This window comes from Mustela lutreola, chromosome 4 (assembly GCF_030435805.1).
Source record: "Mustela lutreola isolate mMusLut2 chromosome 4, mMusLut2.pri, whole genome shotgun sequence".
Taxonomy (NCBI): Eukaryota; Metazoa; Chordata; class Mammalia; order Carnivora; family Mustelidae; genus Mustela; species Mustela lutreola.
In genome coordinates this window covers 184,906,490-184,930,573 of record NC_081293.1, presented here as the reverse complement: position 1 = coordinate 184,930,573, position 24,084 = coordinate 184,906,490, and the positions used below count along the sequence as shown (strand labels likewise).

At 44.1% G+C, this 24,084-nt stretch overlaps 1 protein-coding gene across 8 annotated transcripts in view; it reads left to right on the top strand.

Moving 5' to 3' along the window:
- Positions 1–1,573: 1,573 nt before the first annotated feature.
- The window catches only part of LOC131829798 (solute carrier family 23 member 2-like), a 51,627-nt gene continuing 29,116 nt past the window's right edge, over positions 1,574–24,084 (top strand). For 3 of the 8 annotated variants that reach the window (XR_009353002.1, XR_009353003.1, XM_059171924.1), the window contains exons 1-3: positions 1,578–1,863; positions 4,292–4,438; positions 13,641–13,798. Coding sequence is in view for 5 of the 8 variants with exons in the window: in XM_059171924.1 (XP_059027907.1) it covers positions 1,822–1,863; positions 4,292–4,438; positions 13,641–13,798 (347 nt within the window). In the remaining 3 variants the exon portion in view is untranslated. Of the gene's footprint in view, positions 1,864–4,291; positions 4,439–10,218; positions 10,505–13,640; positions 13,799–24,084 lie in introns of those variants that run through there. The other 5 variants (XM_059171922.1, XM_059171920.1, XM_059171921.1 and 2 more) reach the window with 5 other exon arrangements.

Here is a 24,084-nt window from a genome sequence, read left to right as displayed (position 1 = left end):
GGAGTGAGGAATATTCTGGAACATATTGTATGGGCAGCCAAACAAAGTGGATAACAGGAAACCGTCTTTCTCTTTCGCCTCAGCCGATGAGCTAAACATTTTACCTCATACCATGGGGGAGTTTAACTGTATGCCTAAACAAGCAGCAGGGAGAGGCATAGCCAAGAAAGGTAAGACCTTCAATGTGGGGGAGGATGGAGTCTTTGAGAAGTCAACTTTTTCGATGTTATCCCAGAAGGTGACAGGGAAAAGAGATGTCTGACATGAGCCAAATTTTGCCTCTGTGCCCAGATCTGTGAGGGTAGGGGTTGTGGTGGGGCAGCAAAGGCACCCCCTCCAACTCTGCCCCACACCCATTGGGCCTTCCTGGAGCAACAAAGCCCTGGCTGCTCACTGCAGAGGTCCATGTGAACAGTGGCACGTGATGTCTGTCTTCACCTCATAACTTGCCGAGTTGGGAACTGGGCATTTAGTGTGTTCAACGGAGGTGGGAACCCATGCCACCCATGCTCAAGCTGAGCAGTCTCACTTTCACCACTGAGGTGAACTCGGGGCTCCTCAGTCTCCCCTGGAGCCTCATCCTTTACTTCTTCAGACCCAGAGGCCATGTTTCCGTGAGGATCTTCTTGGCCTCTGCAGGCTGTGGAACAAGACTATCTGGCCTTGAATCTCAGCTCCTACATCGGTTATGAACCTTGAATGAGGAGCTTAACAGGGCCATCAACATCTCGATTTCTTAATCCGTGAAAGAAGAATGTGAATGCTAATTTGTGGTGAGTTATGTAAGGCAATACAAAAAAAAGGTGTAACACAATGGACATAGCTGAGTATTCGGTAAGGTCAGCTCCTTACCGCCAGCTTTCCTGTTATAGCCCGAATCAGGTCTCTCCTGTTCCTTGTCAAACATCTCATTTTTGTATTTTTCCAAGGTGGTGCCTTGGACCAAGTCCCACCGATGCATGTGTGCATCCCATCGTGTGTTTCCTGAACCTTAGAATCGAGTGCCGCCATTCCAGAACATTCCACCACCAGGAGTAGCTGGCACTTGGGTGGCTTTGGGCTTCACAGAGTGGGCGGGGCGGGGGGTGGTTTATTCAGAGTTTTTGAGGAGGATCCTGTGCAGAGTAAGGGCAGGCGTACACTTTCCTGGACTTCTCTCTCTGAGAGGTGGGTTATTAGACGTTTCCAGGTGTTAGGGAGACAGACACATAAGCATTAGAAGCATTTTTTTCTCAGGTTCTCCCCGAGGGCTTCGCTCCACCAATGCACCTTGACAGTTTCTCCCAGATCGACAGCAATATCCTTTGTCTCATGATGACTCCATGACGGCATCTCAGAGCCCAGGCTGGTCGGACTCTCTCTTCGTTGCTTGCCTTTCCAGCTCAACTCATTGTAAAGAATCAGCTTTTAAAGATTGCAAAGCCTGTGCGTGCCGCCCAGGGCCTCACCCTCACCCCCCTCTTTTCTCTGCGCGCTGGAATCAGGCTTCCAGAAAGTACTCTTGTGCCACTCCCAAAAGGCTGCACCTGATTTATATCCGTAGCGTCATAGAGGATCATTAACTTCTCTACACTTTCTCAAACTTATTAAATTATGAAACATGTGCTGCACCTGAGTGCACCTTGGTCTCCCGTGGTGATTGGAGGGGTGAGGAGAGACGTCTGGAAGCCCCACCCTCCCCAGAGCCAGCCCAGCCCAGGATCCCTCTCTTTCTCTCTTCCTTTTGGCAGACAGTGAAGACGTTAATCTCTTTCAGCGGAAGCAGGTTCCCTTCGTTTCTGTCCTGAGAGGAGGCCTAACAGGAGCGGACCCCAGGTCACCATGAGCTCTGCCATCACCGGCTGGGAGCACCCCGACCCTCTGGTGAGTGCTGCTGAAAGAGAGGGAAAGAGAAGAGAGGAACAGGCAGAACGGAGGAAGGGCATGGAAGTGGGGTCCCGGCTGGGGGTCCCGGCGCCCTAATTCACTATTCATGCTCAGGACGTGTGGCTTACGTTCGAGGCAAGATTTTAGATTATTAGACTGGTGTGCAGCTGCCCTCCAGATCCCCCCATCATGAGGCCAAGACTCCTCCCTGAGCACGAAACCCGGTGAGTGCATTCTCAAGCAGGGAGGAAGCGCTGGAAGGTTCTTTGAGTTTTGCCTTTATTCACAGTTGGTCTCTGCTGAATCTAAATGTCTAAATATTTGCTTTCTGGGCTCCTCCGTGTTATGATTTCTCTGATCAGAAGGACTTTCTAAAACAAAGCAAAGGGAAAGAGAGAGGGCATCAGAGAATGAGACAGAGAACCAATATTTACCAAAGCGCCAGTACCCCCCCGGCCACTCTCTGTGTTTTATTTTCTTCCTTCCAAGCCAACGAAGCAGGTGCTTCTGTTCCTGGATTAGGAACCTGAGGCCCAGAGAAGTCACAGTGACACCTCTGGAGGCTTCTCCGGCGAATCCTTGAGCCCCGGCCCCACCACCTTCCCAACCCATTATTGAGCACCTGCAAGGAGCAGGATAAACGGAGTGAAAGAGTGAAGACACTCTTGTTTGAGCCACTGCTCCGCAACAGGTGGCAAGAGCTCCTCTGCGCCAGGGCCGGACAGCAGCCCCGGGTGCCTGGGGGCTGAGTGTCCCCCGCAAACCCGGGCCGGATCCCCGCAGTGGTCCTTGGAGGCTACCCACAGGGAAGAGGCCCCTCAGCTGTCTCTTCCAGGAACTCTTGGGAGGCCCTTCAGACATCTCTCCGCTTATCTCTTCAGAATTCTTTCTGCCCCTACTGTCATGGAAACAGAATGAAATCAAAGCAAACCACCATCGTGGGAAATCAGAGACTTCCATGCCGCGGTTCACCTGCGGCCACGGGAGCGGGGCGGGTCTGGGCCTGCACCCACCCTCTTTCCAGCGGTCCGTCTTCTCTTCGTCTGCGGCCACACTCTTCGGGGATGTGTCTGGTTTCGCATGCCTGTTGCCCTGCTAGAAACTTTGGGGGACATTAAGGAGGGGGAGACAGCTTCCTGACCCTGAAAACTTATGGCCTAGCTAGGGGAACGCAGGACACGCAGAAATGCTTCTGGTCCAAGAGAGAGGACGGTGAATTATGCAACAGAGAGGCAGAGCATGCTGGGAGGTGCGGGGAGAAAAGTCCTGTGGGTGCGGGGAGGTCCGCGGAAGTGATGGGGAGGAGGTGTTGAGCTCTTGCAAGTGGGAAGGGGAAGCAGGGGACTCCAAGGGGGCCCCAGGGGGAGCTAAGATGCTGACGCAGGATAACAGAGGCCACATTTGGAGAAAACTAGACAACCCCATTGGCTAGCGCCGGGTGCATGGGAGTGTTAGCCAACAAACCTAGAGGGCCAGGCCGGTGACCAGAAGCTGTGGGGGGTGTGAGGGAAGTCAGTGGGGCAAGGGACCCCTCTTCCTCCCGGGAACCCCACTGCTGTCCCTGCACCTGAGTCTCCCCCTGCCTCGCCTGTCTGCCCCAGGCCATTGGGCGCTGCTCCCACTTACACGGGCACGCTGCTTCCACTCGTTCGGTCCACACTGAGCACAGGTGTTGGCTGCTGTCGAAGCCGGGCCACATGGAGGAATAAGGCCTAAACAGCGCATTCTAGGACCTTCCAGCCCCGCAACAAAGATGGGTGTCGTCTGTTGGGGTAACTGCACCCTGAGGAGAGCTTTGGCAGGTGTAGACACAGGGCCACGGGAGCGCCTCTGAGGGCAGCTCCAGCATTCTGGGGCCAGGATCCCCAGCTACCTGTCTGGAAGGGAGATCTGCTCCATTTTCTGACCTTGGAGTTGCCCCCCCCCCTCCTTTTCCACAAAGCGGCAGCTGTGCAGACGGGCCTCAGGCAAAGCAGCCTGTCCCCTCTCGGGACTCCAGACTCCAGACTGTACATGCGGGCCCTGCTGATGTACAATGTGGAAAATACTGGTCTTTTTTTTTTTTTTTTTTTTTTAAAGATTTTATTTATTTGACAGAGAGAGAGATCACAAGTAGGCAAAGAGACAGGCAGAGAGAGAGGGGGAAGGCAGGCTCCCCGCCAAACAGAGAGCCCGATGTGGGGCTCGATCCCAGGACTCTGGGATCATGACCTGAGCCGAAGGCAGAGGCTTATACCACTGAGCCACCCTGGTGCCCCAAAATACTGGTCTTTTGAGTCTGGACCTCGACATCTCAGACTGGCCAGCCATGATCCCTGTGCCACGGCCTCTTGCCCCTGGCAGGCCGTCCATCCCCCGAGATGAGACCAGAAAGTCCACTTGCTTCCTTCTAAAATGCATAGGTATGTCCCTCTCTTGTTCCCAGCAGAGGGCGGACGACGGGCTCAACTGTCACCATGATGGCCAAGGCGGGAAGAAGGCCAGGCAGGCCGGGAGCTCCAGCAGCAGCCAACCAACCTATAGCGTCCTGGATGTCCCACCGTGGTACCTCTGCATTCTCTTGGGCATCCAGGTAACACCACCCAGCAGGCATGGGGCCCAAGGAGGCTCTGCCTCAAAAGCCACACGCATGACACCGGGGCGGAATTGGTCAAGAACCACAGCTTCAGTTACTAATATTCTTGTCTTCCGCATTGTTGACCACTGGGGGAACGCCAAGCTCCTCGTGTCTCTCTCATTCTCATTCATTCTCTCTCTCTCTCTCTCTCTCTCTCTCTCTCTCTCTCTCGGTGGGGGTGGGGGGATGGGCATGGGGGGGTTGGAATTAGCAGAGGATCCTCCCTCATGCTGAGCAGATAGGTCACACCAAGGACACCAACTGCATCATTTTCACGAGACTCATTTCAATTTATATGATTCGCAACAAGTAAAAAAATGTGATGAGCAGAGCTTGGGGAATTTGGGGAGACAAGCATAGTCAAACACTTGTGTTTGAACATACCAGATGCAGCCTTCCCAGATGACCACTGGTGGTTTCTATCAACGTGTAAATCATGTGCCCTTTAACCCAGTCCCCAGCACTTAAGAATTTCTCTGTGGGTATGAGGGCAAGACCTGTTAAGAAAAGTACAGAGATGGTCTTGTAACGTTATTGGTGCTGGTAATATCAAACCCCACAACAAACAAATAAGCAAAACCCTAGAAACAACCCAATTATCCTTCAAAGGGAATGGGTCGAGCAAATTGTGACACATTCGAGCAGGTGACTTTTGTATGCAGCTGTTAAAAAAAGATACATTTATCATGCAGTTAGGGAATATTCCCCAATGTGTAGATTGCTTTGGGTAGTATAGACATTTTAATGATAATCTCTTCTTCCTATCTACGAGCATGGAACGTCTTTCCATTTCTCTGTGTCCTCTCCAATTTCTTTTATCACTGTTTTATAGTTTTCAGAATATAGGTCTTTCATCTCTTTGGGTTTATTCCTAGGTATTTTATTACTTTTGGTGCAATTGAAAATGAGACTGTTTTCTCAATTTCTCTTTGTGCTGTTTCACTATTGGTGTACAGAAATGCAACGGGTTTCTGTGTGTTAATTTTGTATCCTGTGACTCTACCAAATTGGTTTATCAGTTCTACTAGTTTTTTTGATGGTCTTTTGGGTTTTCATGGTATCATGTCATCTGCTAAGAGTACAAGTTTGACTTCTTCCTTAGCAATTTGGATGCCTGTTATTTTTTTGTTGTCTGGTTGCTGTGGCTGGGACTTCCAGTACTATGTTGAAAGAAAGTGGTGAGAGTGAACATCCTTGTCTTGTTCCTGACCTTACAGGAAATGCTCTCTGTGTTTCCCCACTGAAGATGATATTAGCTGTGGGTTTTTCATATGAGGTATGTTCCCTCTAAAGGTCCTTTGCTGAGGGTTGTTGTTCTTTTTAAATCATGAATGGATGTTGTACTTTGTCAAATGCTTTTCTGCATCCACTGAAATGATCATATGGTTCTTACCCTTTCTCTGACTTATTCCTTTCCTCTTTATCCTTTCTCTTGTCCTTTCAATGTGATGTATCACATTGATTGATTTGGGAATACTGAACCACCATTGCAACCCAAGAATAAATCCCACTTGATCACGGCGAATGATTTTTTTTAATGTATTCTTGAAATCAGTTTCCTAGTATTTTATTGAGGATTTTTGCATCTATGTTCATCAGGGATATTGGTCTATAGTTCTCCTTTTTAGTGGTGTCTTTATCTTGTTTTGGTATCAGGATAATGCTGACCTCAGAGAATGAATGTGGAAGTTCTCTTTCCTTTTCAATTTTTCAAATAGTTAAAGAATAACAGGTATTAACTCTTCTTTAAATGTTTGTTAAAATTCACCTGTGAAGCCACCTGACCCTGGACTTTTTGTTTGTTGGGAGTTTTTTGCTTATTGATTCAATTTCTTTCCTGGTTATCAGACTGTTCAAATTTTCTGTTTCTTCCAGTTTCAGTTTTGGTATTTTGTGTTTCCAGAAACATATCCATTTCTCCCAGGTTGTCCAATTTGTTGGCAGAGAGTTTTTTATGATACTCTGTTGCAATTGTTTGTCTTTCTGTGGTGTTAGCTGTTATTTGTCCTCTTTCATTTGTGACTTTATTTATTTTTTCATTTTTGATAAATCTGGCCTGAGGTGTATCAATTATATTGATTTTCTTTTTTTCCAAAGAACCAGCTCCTGGTTTCATCGACCTGTTCTATTGAGTTTTTTGTTTGTTTGTTTGTTTTTAGTTTTTCATTTATTTCTGCTCTAATCTTTATTATCTCATTTTTTTCCCTGCTGGTTTTAGGTTTTGTTTGTTGTTGTTTTTTTTTTCTAGCCCCTTTAGGGATAAGGTTACATTATGTATTTGAGATTCTTCTTGCTTCTTGATCTAGGTCTCTATTGCTGCAACCCTTCCTCTTAGAACTGCTTTTGCTGAATCCTAAAGTTTTGGATTGTTGTGCTTTCATTTTCTTTTGTTTCCATGTACTTCTTTTTTCTTCTTTTATTTCCTGGTTAACCCATTCACTGTTTAGTAGCATATTACTTAACCTCCATGTGTTTGTGATATTTCCAGATTGTTTTCTGGTGGTTGGCTTCTAGTTTCATAGTGTTATGGTCAGAAAAGGTGCATGGTAGGACTTTGGTCTTCTTGAATTTCTTGAGGCTTGTTTTGTGGGCTGATACATAATCTATTCTAGAGAATATTTTATGTGCACTTGAAAAGAATGTGTATTCTGCTGTTTTAGGATGAAATGTTCTGAATATATCTGTTAAATCCATCTGTTCCAGTGTGTCATTGAAAGCCACTGTTTCCTTGTTGATTTTCTGTTTAGATGATCTATCTATGGATGTAAGTGGGATGTTAAAGTCCCCTACTATTAATGTATTACTATTGATTAGTTCCTTTATGTTTGTTATTAGCTGTTTAAATGTGTTTGGGTGCTCCCATATTGGGTGCATAAATATTTACAATTGTTATATCTTCTTGTTGGATTGTCTCTTTTATTATTATATAGTGTCCTTTGTCTCTTTGTCTTGAAGTCAATTTTGTCTGAAATAAGTATTGCTACTTGGCTTTCTTTCTTTCTTTTTTAAGATTTATTTATTTATTTGAGAAAGAGAGAGAGAGAGCATGAGCAGAAGGAGGGACAGAGGGAAAGAATCCTCAAGCACACTCCCTGCTGAGGGTGAAGCCTGATGCAGGAATCTATCTTATAACTCTGAGATTGTGACCTGAGCCAAACCAAGAGTTGGATTCTTAACTGACTGAGCTGCCCAGGTGCCCTCCTCCTGTCTTTCTTTTGACATCCATTTGCATGATAACTACTTCTCCCTCACTTTCAATCTGCAGGTGTCTTTAGGTTTAAATGTGTCTCTTATAAGCAACATATAGATGACTCTTTTTTTTTTTAATCCTTTCTGACACCCTATGCATTTTTATCGAAGTGTTTAGTTCATTTACATTCAAAGTAATTATTGATTGATCTCTGTTTACTGCCATTTTATTACTTGTTTTGTGGTTGTTTCTGAAGATTTTCTCTGATCCTTTCTTGTCTTTCTCTCTGTCATATTTTGCTGATTTTCTTTAGTGACATATTTGGATTTATTTCTCTTTATTCTTTGCATGTTTATTAGTGGTTTTTGATATATGGTTGTCACTAGGTTTGTCTATAACCTCTTCTACAAATAGCAGTCTGTATTAAGTTGGTGGTCGTTTAAGTCTAAACCCATTCTTTTCTCCTCTCCTCCCATGTGTTTTTTTTTTTTAAGATTTTATTTATTTATTTGCCAGAGATCACAAGTAGGCAGAGAGGCAGGCAGAGAGAGAGAGAGGAGGAAGGAGGCTCCCTGCTGAGCAGAGAGCCCAATATGGGGCTCGATCCCAGGACCCTGGGATCATGACCTGAGCCGAAGGCAGAGGCCCCAACCCACTGAGCCACCCAGGCACCTCTCTCCTGCCATGTGTTAAGTATATGTTATTATATTTTATATTTTTGTGTGTATGTGAGTTCCTTGACTTATTTTTTATAGAAATATTCATTGTTACTGCTTTTGTGTTTCCTGCTTTTGTACTGTCACTTTTGGTCTCTCCTTTCCACTCAAAGTGTCTCCTTTAATATCTCTTGAGGGGCTGGTTTAGTCATGAACTCCCTTAGTTTTTGTTTGTCTGGGAAACGTTTTCTCTCTCCTTCTGTTTCTGAATGATGTTCTTGCTGGATAGGGAGAATTCTTTTTTTTTTTTTATCATGATAATATTTTAATATCATACTTAACTGCCCTACACTGCTCAGGAACCCCTGGAGTATTCTTGGCTGCAGATGTTTCCCATTCAGCACTTTGACCAAATCATGCCTCTCCCTTCTGGCTTGCCATGTTTCTGTTGAAAAATCTCCTACTAGCCTTCTGGGTCTTTCCTTGTAAGTTAATGACTTCTTTTGTCTCACTGCTTTTAAGATTTTTTCTTTATCACCATAGTTTGTGAGCTTAATTACACTGCATCTTGGTGTGGGTCTGCTTTTGTTGATGTTGTCAGGAGTTCTCTGTGCCTCCTGGATCTGGAGGTCTGTTTCCTTCCTCAGATTAGGAACATTTTCAGCTATCATTTCTTCAAATATATTTTCCGTCCCCTTTTATCTCTTCTTCTTCTTCTGGGACTCCTATAATACAAATGTTATTACATTGGATGGATTTACTGATTTCCCTAAGTCCATTCTTGTTTTGTGTAATTCTTTTTTCTCTTTTGTTCAGCTTGATTACTTTCCGTGACTCTGCCTTCGAGGCCGCTCATTTGTTCCTCTGTTTCTTCTATCCTGTTTTTCATCCCATCACGTCTGCCCTCATTTTGTTTACTGGGCCCTTATAGCTCTGCTGTGTTATTCCTGATCTCTGTGTTAAGGGTCTCACTCATGTCTTCCACTCTTTTCTTAAGTCTGGTGAGTATCGTTATGATCATTGCTTTAAATTCTCTGTCAAGCAGGTTACTTACATCTGTTTTGATTAGCTCTCTAGCCATGACCTTGTCCTGTTCTTTCATCTGAGATACGTTTCTCTGTCTCCCCATTTTGTCTGCCTCTCTGTGTCTGCTTCTATATGTTAAGAAAGTTGGCTATGATTTTGGCTCTTGAAAGTAGTGATGTGGGTGCCTGGGTGACTCAGTTTTTAAGCGTCTGCCTTCAGCACAGGTCATGATCCCAGAATTCTGGGATCCAGTCCTGCATCAGGCTCCTTGCTCCATCGGGAGTCTGCTTCTCCCTCTGACCTTCTCCGGTCTCATGCTCTCTCTTACTGTCTCTTTCTCTCAAATAAATAAGTAAAGTCTTTTAATTTTTTTTAAATAAATAAATAAGAGAGTAGTGACTTTATGAAGACCAGGTCCTGAGTGTCTTGCAGGGCAGTGTCCCCTTCTCACCAAGACCTGGCCCTTCAGGGGAGGCTCCGGTGTGTTGCTAACACGTTGCTGTGGTGTCTGAGTCCCTGCTCCTTTCAGCGCATCATCCGCGCTGCTGTTTGACTGTTGTGGGCTGTGCTTGCTCTCCGTGGTGTTAGTGGGACCCAGGCAGGCCAGCTCTGAAGGGGCAGCACCACCAGCTCCCTCGTTTTCAAAGAAGTCCTCCAAGCACGCTCCACAATCAGTTTGGACAGACCTGTCTCCTCTTTGCTCCAGATGTGGTATAAACTGCTGTGTTTTGTTTTCAAGATTTATTCATTTATTTATTTGAAAAAGAGAGAGACAGAGAGAGGGAGAGCGAGCTTGGAAGGGGAGGGGCAGGGGGCGGGAGAGAGAGAGTCCCAAGCAGACTCCCTGCTGAGTGCAAAGCTCACAACACAGGGTTTCGTCTCACAACCCTGAGATCACCACCTGAGCCCTGAGCCGGAACCAAAGTCGGTCGCTTCCCCGACTGTGCCAGCCAGGCGCCCCTAAACTGCCATTTCTACGTTGCGTCTCCCCACAGGCTGCTGGCCCTTTAAGGGCGGGGACCCGGCTGTCACGCGCCCTTCTGATTGGCCCAGGGCTGGGTCAGCTGACTTTTGCCGCTCTAGGCTTCAAGTCTCCTCAGGATTTACAGGCTCCTGGAGTGCAGCTGCTCTGGTGTTTAAAGCCGAAGGGTATGGGGATTCGTCTCCCCTGTGTGAGCTCCCTGGTGCCAGGACCCATTGCTCCGCCCTCTCTGTGTGCCCGGGTCGCTCCCCGCGGCGGGCAGCCTCCCGCCATCTTTCCGACCTTCCTGACCTTTCAGACGCAGCTTCTTCTCTATATTCGGTCGTGGGATTTGTTCTGCTGGTCTTCAGGTCACTGCTGGGTTTCTTGACTGGGACGGGGGTGATAGCTCGCTGTGAGTGTGGAAGGGGGCGAGCTCAGGATCCTCCGCCCCGCTCCCCGGCCTCCCGAGCTCCAAGTCTCTCGCCCACTTTTAAATCAGATTATTTGGGTTTTGCTGTTGAGTTCCTTAGATATTCTGGATATTACCGCTGTACGGGGGTGGCTCAGTCGGTTAAGCCTCTGCCTTCAGCTTAGGTCATGATCCCAGGGTCCTGGGATCGAGCCCTGCATCCGACTCCCTGCTCAGCGGTCCTGGGATTCTCCCTTTCCTCCTGGTCGTGCTTTCTCGCTCTCTCTCCTAAATTAATTAATTAATTAAATATTTTAAAATTTGGATATTAACCTCTTATAGATAGACGGTTTGCAAATATTTTCTCCCATTCTGTAGGATGCCTTTTTATTGTGCTGACTGTTTCTTTGGCTGTGCAGAGCTTTTTACTTTGATGTAGTCCTGCTTTCTTATTTTTGCTTCTGTTGTTGGTGCTTTTCGTGTCATAGCTAACAATCTTTGCCAAGACCTGACGTTAAGGAGCTTTTCTGCTGTGTTTTCTTGTAGGAGTTTCACAGTTTCAGGCCTTAAATTTAAGCCCTTAATCCGTTTGGAGTTAATTTTTGTGAGTGGTGCGAGATAGGAGTTCCATTTTTCATTCTTCTGTGTGTGGCTGTCTGGATTTTGCAGCACCATTAATTTTTTCAATTTATTATTATTATTATTATTATTATTATTATTATTATTTTTTGCAGCACCATTAATTGACGACACTACCCTTTCCCCCACAAGTCTTTTGGCTTCCTTGTCAAATATTGGTTGACCATATGTGCATGGGTTTATTTCTGGGCTCTCAATTCTGTTCTTTTGGTCTATTTGTCTACTTTTATGATAGTACCATTCTGGTTTCTCCTTTTTTGTTTGTTGGATTTTTGAAAATAACATGCTTCCAGTTTTCAAAAACTGCTATCAAATTCAGCAAAAAATCTGCATATGTCATTGGTAAACGAATGAAATCCGGTATATTTTTATTATTTCATTTTTGCTGTACTTTTTAAGGTAAAGGAAAATAACAGCCAGTTTTCAGGTACAATGCTGTTTGATTACTGTAGCTTTATAACAAAGTTTGAAATGAGGAATTATGATGGCTGCAGTTTTGTTCTTCTTTCTCAGGATTGCTTTGGCTATTTGAGGTCTTTTGTTGTCCCATACAAATTATAGCATTGGTTTTTTGTTTTTTTTTTCTATTCTTGTGAACAAGGTCATTGAAATTTTGACAGCAATTTCATTGACTCTATACCTGGCTTTGAATAGTTTGGACATTTTTTAAAAAGATTTTATTTATTTATTTGACAGAGAGATCACAAGGAGGCAGAGAGGAGGCAGGCAGACAGAGGGGGGAAGCAGGCTCCCTGCTGAGCAGAGAGCCTGATGCCAGGCTCAATCCCAGGACCCTGAGATCATGACCTGAGCAGAAGGCAGAGGCTTAACTCACTGAGACACCCAGGTGCCCCAGTATGGACTTTTTTTTTTTTTTTAAGTATTTATTTACTTGACAGAGAGAGAGATCACAAGTAGGCTGAGAGGCAGCCAGAGAGAGAGAGAGGGAAGCAGGCTCCCCGCTGAGCATAGAGCCTGATGTGGGGCTTGATTCCAGGACCCTGAGACCATGACCTGAGCGGAAGGCAGAGGCTTAACCTGCTGAGCCACCCATTTAATGACATACATTCCTCCTCCCTTCTGCTAACTTTAGGCTTACTTTATTCTTCTTGTTCTAGTTCCTGGAGGTGTAGAATTAGGCTCCTTGAGATTTTTCTTCTATGCCTTTATCACTATGAGCTTCCCTCTTAAAACTACTTTCCTGTGGCCCAGGAATTTTGATATCTTGGGTTTCCATTTCTGTTTTTCTCATTTTATTTTTTTGTCATTTCCCTTTTGATTTCTTCTTATTCCCATTGGTTTCTCAGGGGGATGTTGCTTATTTTCCACAGATTTGTGAATTTTCTGGTTTTCCTCCTTTATACCATTACCATCAGAAAAGACCCTTGGTATGATTCCCTTCTTAAATTTGCCACAGCTGTTTGTGACTTAACATATGATCTGTCCAGGGGAATGTGCTTAAGGCTTCCTGGTCATTAGTCTTGCCCTCACCTTGTACATTGTTTTAATTATGAGCCTCTTGTCTTGCTCTTTTTCTTTTTCCTTATATTTTTTTAAAGAATTTTTTAAAAAAGATATTATTTATTTATTTTACAAAGAGAGGGAGCTCAAGTAGGCAGAGAGTCAGGCAGAGGGAGAATGAGAAGCAGAGGAGGGAGCCTGCTTCTAGGCTCGATCCCAGGACCCTGGGATCATGACCTGAGCTGAAGGCAGACACTTAACTGACTGAGCCACCCAGTCACCCCTCTTGCCTTGTTCTTATTCTTTTTTTTTTTTTTTTAAGATATTATTTATTTCAATCTCAAGTAGGTGGAGAGGCAGGCAGAGAGAGAGAGAGAGAGAGGAGGAAGCAGGCTCCCCACTGAGTAGAGAGCCCCATGCGGGACCCTGAGATCATAACCTGAGCCGAAGGCAGAGGTTTAACCCACTGAGCCATCCAGGTGCCCCACCTTGTTCTTATTCTTAAGACCCCCTCTTTGGTTCCTGTTATGTCCTCCTGTTTTGTGTCCTTGCCTGGGTTTCTTACCCAGAATATCAGTTCCCAGTGTTGGGGTTGTGCCCTTGAACCCCAGACCCTCTGGCTGGGTCTCTGTTTCTTACTGCCTGGTCTCCCTCATCCCCACTGTTGATCTGAATGTCTGCCTGTCACTCCTGGTCAGGCTTCTCTGAGACCAGAGGTAGAACTCTTTCCTCTGGCTGGGGACCAGGAATGAGGGTTGGGGAGGCAGCCGCAACACCGACGTGCTTGTCCACTCTCTCTGCTCTGCCCACAGCACTTCCTCACGGCCCTGGGGGGACTCGTGGCAGTGCCACTCATCCTGGCCAAGGACCTGTGCCTGCAGCATGACCCCCTGACTCAGAGCTACCTCATCAGCACCATTTTCTTCGTCTCTGGCCTCTGCACTCTCCTGCAAGTGTTTTTAGGAGTCAGGTAGGTAAAACTTTTTCCCCTGGCTTCTGACTTTTCCTTGCTGGAGTATCAGCAAGATTTGCTCTGCTTGCAGCTGGAGAGGTGGTTAGGCAGCTGGTGGGACCTGCTAAAGGGAACACGGGACTAGGAATCAGAGCCTGGGTTCAAGTCCTTACTCCAACACTTAACTGTCTGTACTAGCTAGGATTCTTGATTAAAGTTACATAAATCCAGATTAGCTTAGGCAAAAATTCATTCTTTATTAATGTATAAGATCAACGTAGGAGAAAGGCAAGGTGCATCACATGTCAGGAACAGGGACTCGGAAGATGGGACTTCTCTTGTTTCTATAGAGGCCTTCCCCTAATGTTTGTGAGATGCAGGGCAAGAATACAAACAGGTTCCCACACACTGTGTGTCTAAATATTGGAGAGTTACAAACCGAAGTTACAAATTCTTAGATAAGATCTGTTCTGATCATTCTGCCTGGAAGGCCAGGTTTGAATTTACAATTCTGCCACTGCTCTAAGTTCTACTTTAGGACTTAACCTCACGGGAGGCAGGGGCAGCCCCTAGCCTGTGGCCTTCCCCCTTCTCTTCCTAGCTCAAGCTTTGCTCCAGAGCCCAAATGGTCTAACATGCATGAATGTGGACACCCCAGCCTGCTTGTCCAAGCTCCACACCCAGCCCCAACACACACACGCGCATACACACACATACCACATTCCCCAAACAGCAGACGCTTGGCCCTCCTTAGGCTTGGGGGTGTGCACATTTGCTTCATGGTCGGCCTTCAGCAGGACAGACCTGGGGAGGAGACCCCAGAAGCCTCTGGAAAAGACTCAGGGCCATTTACACTGAGAATTCTTGGCTCTCAAAGGGGAGAGGCACATGAGTTTGACGTGGACATGTCTCCCAGAGAAGGCAGAGTGGAGCCCTCTGGAGCGTCGGGCTAGGTGCGGGGGGCTCTTCTGTCCTGTCTGAAGACAGTCTCCTCATCACACTGCCAGTGCCTGACTATGTTGGCGCAGACAGGCATCCCGCAGAGGAGTGTAGACAGGCTCTGGCAGTCCTCACACTTTTCTCCCAAAGCAGGTGAGATCTGCTCTGGAGAGTCTCCCGTTTTAAAATCCCAGGGAAGAGCACTGATTGGTGCAATATAAGCCAAATGCCCAGCTCTCACCCACCGGGGCGACAAATATGGAGACTCCCCTTGACAGTTTCCCGAAGAGTCAGGGAAGAGGAGTTCTGTTCTGAGGAGACGAGTTGGCAGAGGCTCACTAGTGGGGTACGTGGTTTGGGACCCATAAAACAAGGTCGATGCCGGCACTGTCTTTCCTCCCTTAGAGTCCCACTGAGATGAGCAATTGTTCAAATTGGTGCAGTCACCTTTTAGAAACAAAAAACATCCAGTCCCTTGTGTACCTATGTAGGCCGCTAAAATTAGCCCAAGTAACGTGGAGTTTTTTTGCTCTGGCGCTGGCCTGGACAAAATCGTGGGGCCAGGAAAATGTTTTGTTGGAGCTTTCCTCCTCCTCACTTCCATACCTCCCCTCTTCCTGCTCTCCACCACTACCCCCTGCCCCACCTTGATTCCCAGAGTTCCACACAGTGGCTCTGTGGGGCTGCCATCTGCTTGGGAAATCCCTCTCTGTGGCCTTCTCTGGCCCTCTTCCGCTCATCCCCTCACCTCAGACCTGTTAGTCCTGTGTCTTCTTCCTTTAACATTAATTGAGCATCTAGTCCAAGGACAGATCCGGGCTCTGTTCCGCCTGAAGCTTGCACAGTTTTTGGTGTCCTCTTTAAGGAAAAGGAATCCAGAAGTATGAATACAAAAGCATATGTGAGAGAGAATATTATTAACTTGGAAAAAAAATCACAACAAATCACAAATTTTGAAAAGTAGATAAACACCACAAATGCTGTAAATTCCAAAATACAGCATGGCATTTTTATTATTTAACATTCTTACGGCACCCTATCATATTTCTCCCCCACATTTTATGCCTGCGGACTCTTTTCTTCTTTAATTGAAGGTTGTGTACTCTTTGATCACCTCTTCATTTTATAAAGAGAAGGAGAGAGATCGTTCAGTCACTCCTCTAGCATGGGTTCATCCAAGTTTGCTTGGAAATACTGGTAGCTGAGATACAGAAATGCTGCTGTAAATTTGTGCCCTGCAAACAGAAATTCTGTTGTATTTGATTTCTATCAAAAAATTTTAAAATGTGCGCTGCATTTATAAGTGTATATGGTGCGTTGTTAAGTATATTCTTTTTTTTAAGAGTTTATTTATTTATTTGACTGACAGAGATCACAAGTAGGCAGAGAGGCAGACAGAGAGCGAGAGGAGGAAGCAGGCTCCCTGCTGAGCAAAGAGCCTGATGCAGGGCTCGATCCCAGGCCCTGAGATTATGACCTGAGCCAGGGGCAGAGGCTTAACCCACTGAGCCACCCAGGTGCCCCTATTAAGTATATTCTTGAGAGGAGACAGAGTCCATCTTGACTGCATAGAAATGAGAACCAAATCTTCTCTGGCAGTTTCACATATCTGACGGTGGTCAGGTTTTCCACAGACTTGCTTCTGGCGCCGTGCATTTCAGACCTTGTTTCTCATCCACCACCCACATATGTCAAATGCCAGGTGCAGTGGGACACATTCATAACATCATGTGACCTCAGGTTCTGTGCCCTCATGCCATGAAGTAGATCGAGCTGGCGTGGGGTGGGGGGTGGGGGGTAGGAGCATTGCAAGAAACAATCATGGCACCAAGGTGGCTAGAAATAAATGAAGTATCCGTGGGTGGCTTAGTGGTCTCAAACCACATAAATACATCCTACCACACTCAAACTCAATTTATCCTGACTCAGCTTCCCCTTAGGTAGATCCTAAAAGTGCTTACGGCGTTTCAAATACCGTCTGATGCAAGATTCAGGGTCCGCAAGGTGGCGGTACAAAGAGATAAGAGTTGTAGCCAAATGTGGCTGAAACTGTTCACTTTTGCAAAGTCGACAAAGACATATGGCTAGTGAACGCAGGGTCGGGACCCCTCCCCGGACTTTAGAAGGAGTCAGGCAAGTGAAAATCCCTTCGCCAAAAATCTCCATTTGACCTAATCTGTGCCAGGCCTGTGCTCAACCCTGGGGTTGTGAAGGGAAATGGAAAACATTTCCTGCAGTGGGCTTCTGGCCTGACCTATCTTGACAGGAAATGACTGGACAGGAAAACATTAACATGCATGTCTTCTTTGTCAGTTATCTGAATTAAACCACACAGGTCTAGATGATATGGGGCTGGCCCCTAGTTTCCAGGAGAGGCTGACTGTAGATAGCGTTCCGAGGACTATATTCACTCTTGGCATGGCCATTTTGCCTGAATCCAATCAAAGGCACTTTGCAAAGTGCTTCCTTTGCAAGTCATTTACAGGTGATATGCCAAGGCTTAAGTTCTTAACGATCTCTGCTGAGGAGTGGGACACACCTGCCCACAGCATTGGTGGGTTAGTTCCCTGCTCTCTTTCTTCTGTCACCATCTCTTAGAGCCAAAATTTCTTCCAGATCCCTCATCAAGGACTCAAAGAGGTATAGGGTTTGCTCTGGTTTCTCTCTCAGAACCCTAAAATGCAGATACCTTCCCCCATTTTCCAGGATTGGCCCTAGGAATGTAAGAGGCTGCATTAGCATTAGGGAGGCCTTGCAGGAACCTGTCTGGGGCCCTGGGGACCCCACCCCTGTCCCAGCCCCATGGAGAGTTACAAAGGGAAGAGCATTGAGCTTCGAAACTGGAGGCCTGAACCCTAGTCTTGGCTTCTGTGCCATGGGAACTTGGACAAGTCACTTACCCTCTTTAAGCCTCAATTTTCTCATCTATAAAGTGAAGGAGTTCAACTATACAGTGTCTGAAGGCATCTTTGATCTCTGTTATGGACAGCTCTGATGTTGACAGAGAATATGATGAAGTGCCCTATTTTAATTGGATTACCGGTAGTAAAAGCACCTGTGGGCTTAGCCTGATGGTGGGTTTTGTGAGAAACAAACTCATCAGGAGTTAGGATCCAAAGAACTTGAACTTACCCCTTCATTAAATATGCAGAGAAAGAGGGAAATAAAATTAGGACGTAAAATCACCCTAATGTCTTTAGACTAAGGTGAGGGCAGGAATAAATGTGCCTTTGGCTCTACCCATGGAAATAAGCTCCCCTCCCCCCAGATGCTGATAAGTAACTTCCTGAGACATTAATGATTATAAAACCTAGCTGATAGTCCATGACTCAAAGGCCAAGTAGATCTGATTGCTGTTTATTTGGTGATAACCCAAAACAGGCTGATGTTGCAATAAGATTTCAGAATATCTTAGTGATTAAAATGACATTAAATAATAAAAAATGATAAGATTTGATAACTGCTGCTCTTTTTTTTTTTTTTAAGGGAGTGCACGTGCAGCATGGCGGAGGGGGGTGGGGGCAGAAGAAGAGAGAATCTTTAAGCAGGCTGCACGCCCAGTGTGGAGCCCAGTGTGGGGCTCCATCCCACTATCCTAAAATCCCGAGCTGAGCCAAAAATCAAGAGTTGGGACGCTCAATGGACTGAGCAGCCCAGGTGCACCACTGCTCAGTATCAGAGCTCACAATCACTGCGCCCAGTGTGGGGCGGGCAGCTGTACTCCTTGGCAACATGGATAGCTGCTTCCCTGGTATGACTTTAGGGGTCTTAGGTGCATCCCCCCAGGAGCCTTCCTCACTTAGGCTGGTTCTATAGAAAGGCCATACCGACCGACAGGCATATATAGTTTTGTGGCCACTTTAATCCTGCCTTCTTGACAGCCAGGTCACCAGATGTACCAATGGAGTTCTGGCTGGAGCAGGAACAGTGGTGGCTTTGGGGATAGAAGAGTGACCGGGCCATCCATCGCAACAGAGGAGTCCCGAACACGGGGCTGGTACTTCTGTTTCCTCTGGGTTTAAGTTGAGTAGTTACCAATAGGGGAAGGCACATGATGACATTTCCTTATCTGGTCCAGGGAGCTCTGTAGAAAATGAACAAAGTGCTCCATGTCCAGTAGGAAGTAGCTGGGACTCAGAGCGCTCACTAATTCTTACAACACAGTGACCCCTTAAAACTCAAGAGGAATTCTTCAGTCCCATCTTACAATCCTGGGTCTCTGCTCCCCGTTCTGATCGATTTCAAAGAAAAGTCCCCGTAACATCATCCTTTACCCACTCATTGGATTGACTCAAGAAGGGAACATCAAAATGATGACATGGGTGAGGTTGGATTCCAGCAGCTCACCCTCCAGACACATCTCTCCCCAACCGTTGACCACTTCCCCATTTACCCACAGGCTTCTTGAATTGCACATGTCCCAACCCCAGACCTTCTCAGGGCAATCATCCAGGTTCTCAAGTGCATAAGGCATATTGCTCTCCCTAGAGGAGACTTCATGCTTCCTTTCCTCTCTACCCTGGACAATATTTGCATTATTTTCTCCTGAAGTCCTCATGTTTCTGTGAAGAGGAACTGTTTTTTTAATTTTTCTAAAGCCTAGAGAATTATATTAGAAAATGCACACAAGGAGCTTAGCTCAGTGCCAGGTACAGAAATTTATTTTTCACATCAAGGAAAGGATTGTACTATACACAAAATTTTGTACCCTCCCTCTCCTTTTTTAATAAGTAAAAAATTTTAATTGTAAAAAACAGCTCTCCTTTTGCTCTTGCTCTTTAAACATATACAATGCACTGTAATATTTTTCCATTTTAGCAAGCACACTTCTGCAATAGTATTTTTAAAAAAATGATCACTTAGTATTTCATTCTCTAGAATATATAATTATATTCCAATTTATTTAGCTATTTCCTATTAAAGAACGTTTAAACTGTTTCAAGATTTTCACTATGGTAATAGCAGCCAATGTAATTTATAATTATGAGAGGTAGAAATTATATGTATACTGAGAATCATTTCTCTGTTTGAAGACAGAAAAAGACTGGTAGAAATCTTTAAGGTTATTGGTGGGTGGTTTACATTATATATGAAAGGTATTTATTATGTGAGTGCTGATAACATTTATCTGGTTAAAAATAAAAAAAGACTAGAACAAAATGTTAATCATTTCCAGGTTATAGAATTAGGGTGATTTAAATTTATTCTTTATATTTTTATTTATTGCCATTTATTTTCCTTCAATGTCCATGTATTACTTCATGACTGAGAAAAGTAGCAACCATTTAAAATGTATTTTTAGAACAGTTTTGGGACATGTTTTGTGAGCCATACCCTTTGAACCTGTGCCTGAGAGCAAAAGTCCAGTAGGTTGCCTCTTACTATCTTGGAGGAGGGACTGAGAGCTATGGATGTAGGCCCCAGCCTTGAAACAAGTTCTGAGAGCCTACACCTTTGCAACTTCACCTTCTTTCATCTTTGTTTCCCCAGTTCATTTCTTCATGATCGGGGTATAGCTCAGGGGTAGAGCATTTGACTGCATTTCTCCATGATCAGCATGAAAGCCCTAAAAACAAAGATGGGCAGGTATGTCTTTGGGGCAGAACAGAAGGGAGAGCTGGAGCAATGGCTCCCAATCCATCACTGGCTTTGGGCAGAGGGATGCAGTGGGGGGACTGGGGTACTCTCAGGGTAGTAAGCAATGATAGGTTTAAAGAAGATAGACAAACAGGCTTCCCCTTCCTACCAGAAATCTTCCTCCCTCCTTTTTTTTTTCCTAGACTGAGGCAAACATTTCATCCTTTTAAGCTGATTGTTTAGGTACTATCCTCCAAATCTCTAATTAACACACGTCCCTTTTAGGTATTACTAATCAGTGCGCCAGTATCGATGTTTGAGGTCTCCTCTTCTTTCACAGACCCTCACTCACCACATACAAGCAGACTTCCCATCTTCTTATTCTTCTATGCTCCCAGCTTAGTTCAATATTCCGTGTCAACATTATAATTAATGACTATGATATTATTTGGAGCTGAATCATGTTCCCTTTTCCTGCCCAGATTTTTGTTTTCCCTGGAGTTTACATCTTTCTTGTTTCTAATATACTTACTTTTCTATGTACTTATTTCTAATTCAATTCTATACTCTTTGCTTATTGTCTAAATTTTTTCTTAATAATTTCATTCACAGGGCACCTGGGTGACTCATAAGGATAAGCATCCAACTCTTGATTTCAGCTCAGGTCATGATTACAGGGTCATGAGACCAAGCCCCACTCCACACTCAATGTGGATCCTGCTTAAGATTCTCTCACTCCCTCTTCCTCTGCTACTCCGTTCCTCCCCTCCTCATGCTCTCTGTCTCTTTAAAAAAAATTAAATAAATAAAATATAAATAATAAATAAATAAAATAATTTCATTCACATTACCTTCATCTTGATGAACTATCTCCTGGAACTCTCTTTCTCTATTTTGAATGGTTGCTGTATATAACTGGTATACATTATATATGTCATCCTCAGATGCCCCTACATCCCTATCCTGGAATTCCCTTCATGTCAGTTCTCAAGTCTAGGTTTCTTGTTCCCATATATTTTTCTTTTTTTGAAGGAGCACAATAATCCAGTAGCTTCGTGAGAGAGAGAGAGAGAGAGAGAACAAGAACACAGGAGATAAATTTTGTAAGACTTTGTTTATAAGAAAGTATCTGGATTCTACTCTCACACTTGATTGATAGCTTAGCTGGGTATAGAAATTTAGGTTGGAAATAATTTTCTTCCAGAATTTTGAAAGCATCGTTCCATTGCTTTGTAACGTTCAGTGTGATTTTAAGAAAGCCAAAACTTTATGTCATCTCTCCTCCTTCCCCCAACCCAGAAGCTGGAAAAAAAAAGAAAAAACTGCTTTATAATCCCAGTGTTGTAAATTTTTAAGTTATGTGTCATGGCCTGAGTTTATTTTCATCCATTATACTGTGTACTCAATAGTTCCCTTTAATATGCGAAGAGTTATTTTTGTTTGTTTGAGTTTCTTTCTCAATCTCCTTTTACTCACATGCTGGATTTCCTGGAATGGTCCTCTAATTCTCTTACCTTTTCTTACCTATTTATAACTTTTTGTGTTTTTGGTCTTTGGGGAGGAGGAGGAAATTAATCAACTTTATCTTCCATCATGTCTACTGAATTTATTTCTACTCTAATACTTCAAGAATTTTTTTTGTTTTCTGAATATTCTTGTTTTATGCATCCTATTCTTGTTTTATGAGTGCAAGATCTTCTTACTTGCCAAAGATATAAATGAAATGAGAATGTGTTTGAAAAAAATTATCATCTCTTGGGGTCTGTGAGTGGCTCAGTTGGTTAAGCATCTGCCTTCAGCTCAGGTCATAATCTCAGGGTCCTGGGATTGAGCCCTGAATTGGGCTCCCTGCTCTTGGGGAGTCTGCTTCTCCCTCTCCTCTCTACCTGTGCTCTCTCTCACTATCTCTTTCTCTCTGTCTCCAATAAATAAATAAAATCTTTAAGAAAATTATCATCTTCCTACAGGACAAGTTACTTTCATTATTGTTTCTTTAATTGGTTTCTTTATTTGGTTCTCTGTCATCTAAGGTCCTGTGGTTATCTTGTGATCCTTGTATATCTGCTCATATTTAAAGGTTGGGTCTCAAAAGTTTGACTGTAGGTTCTGAGCCTGAGACTGGATCTTGTTCACTTTGGACTTCATTGTTGCATGATACATAGGAATGCCACATAAACCAAATGCAAGGGCCACCATTTACATTGTACTCTTGACATGTTGTCATGAATTTTGAGTATGTTTATACTTTTCCTAGCATAGTTGGGGAAGCCTAAATTTCAGTTACTTTATGCTTTTCCACTCAGGTTGTCCTATCCTCCAGAAAAGGACCTTCTAGCCTCTTGCCTGGAGAGTAAAGGGCTGGCTGGAAATGTGCTAGAAGCTCAGTGGGAAAGTGAGCTAGATGTTTTAGTGTTCTGTGTGTATATACTAAATGAATCACCCCAGTGTTCAGTATGGTATCTCCACTTCAGCTGTGCCAGTTTCTCTGCAGAATCCATAGACCCTGTGTCTTGCCTTTTCTACAGAATAAACTAGTCTTCTGCCAAGATGGGGAAAGGACAGTTACCTGACTGGTACTGAAAAAGACATTAGACCTGTTTTAGCTCCACATTTACTCTTACATCAAGAGCCAGTATTTGATATGTTGTGAGTTTTTCAGTGTAATGTCATTTACCTATTGCTAGTGTAGAATACTGATTCCCCGGGGGCAGTCAGATCAGTTACCACTATCAATCTACTCTCTATCTTTCAAAGATCTCCTACTCAGATATTCTTATCTTGTGGTTTATCCCTCTAAAATATATTTTAAGGTCATTTTATTGGAGTTTCAAGAGAGGCTGATTGTATAATCTCAGAAGTCAACAATTTTCTTACTTTGCAAAAAAAAAAAAAATCCAGTACACATTATGAATATTGAATCTTTGTGTTTATTAATTGCCATAAACGTTTTTAGTGTGTCTTTATTTTTGATTAAGAAATTTTTGCCATATCAAAGCTTTTATGTTTCTTTGGTAAAATTTATTACTTTTTTCCTTTGCTATTTCTCGATCTACTTTTAGACTTAGAAATCCTTTCTATATTCAATAGATAAGACACATAATCACCTTTTTAAAAAAGTACTTATATGTGTGTTGTTTGGGTTTTTAAATTTAACTCTTGAATTTATTTGGGATTTAGTTAGGTGTATTGTAGAAGTGAGTCCTCAGATTTATTTTTTCTCCCTAAAAGCCAATTTTTTCAATATCATTTGTTGAATAAATGGGAATCGAGACTATTCATTACATACTAAGTTCCTATATATCTGAGCATCTGTCTGTTTCAGGGCTACTGTTTTCTCCCCATTAATTTCTTTGTTGTGTCTTCAACCATTACCACACTGCTTTGTTTTTGGTTTTGGTTTTGTTTTAAGATTTATTTATTTATTTGAGGAGTGGGGGTGTGCAGAGTGCAGAAGCTGATGACCCTGAGATCATGACCTGAGCTGAAACCTAAAGTTGGATGTTTAACCAACTGAGCCACCCAAGTACCCCCCACCCTGTTTTAAAATTGATAAGTTTCTACTGTACTTTATTCAGCTGGGCATGCTTTCCTCATTATTCTTTCCTTGAAAAGTCTTTATAAGTTATTCTAATTTTTAAATTCTTCCAGATGAATTTTTAAAGCATTATATGAAATAAAATATTCTCATTGGGATTTTGATTACATTTGCATTATATTTAAAGATTAACTTGGAATAAGTGACACTTTTATAATATCAATTTTTCCATTCAAGGAACATGCTATATGCC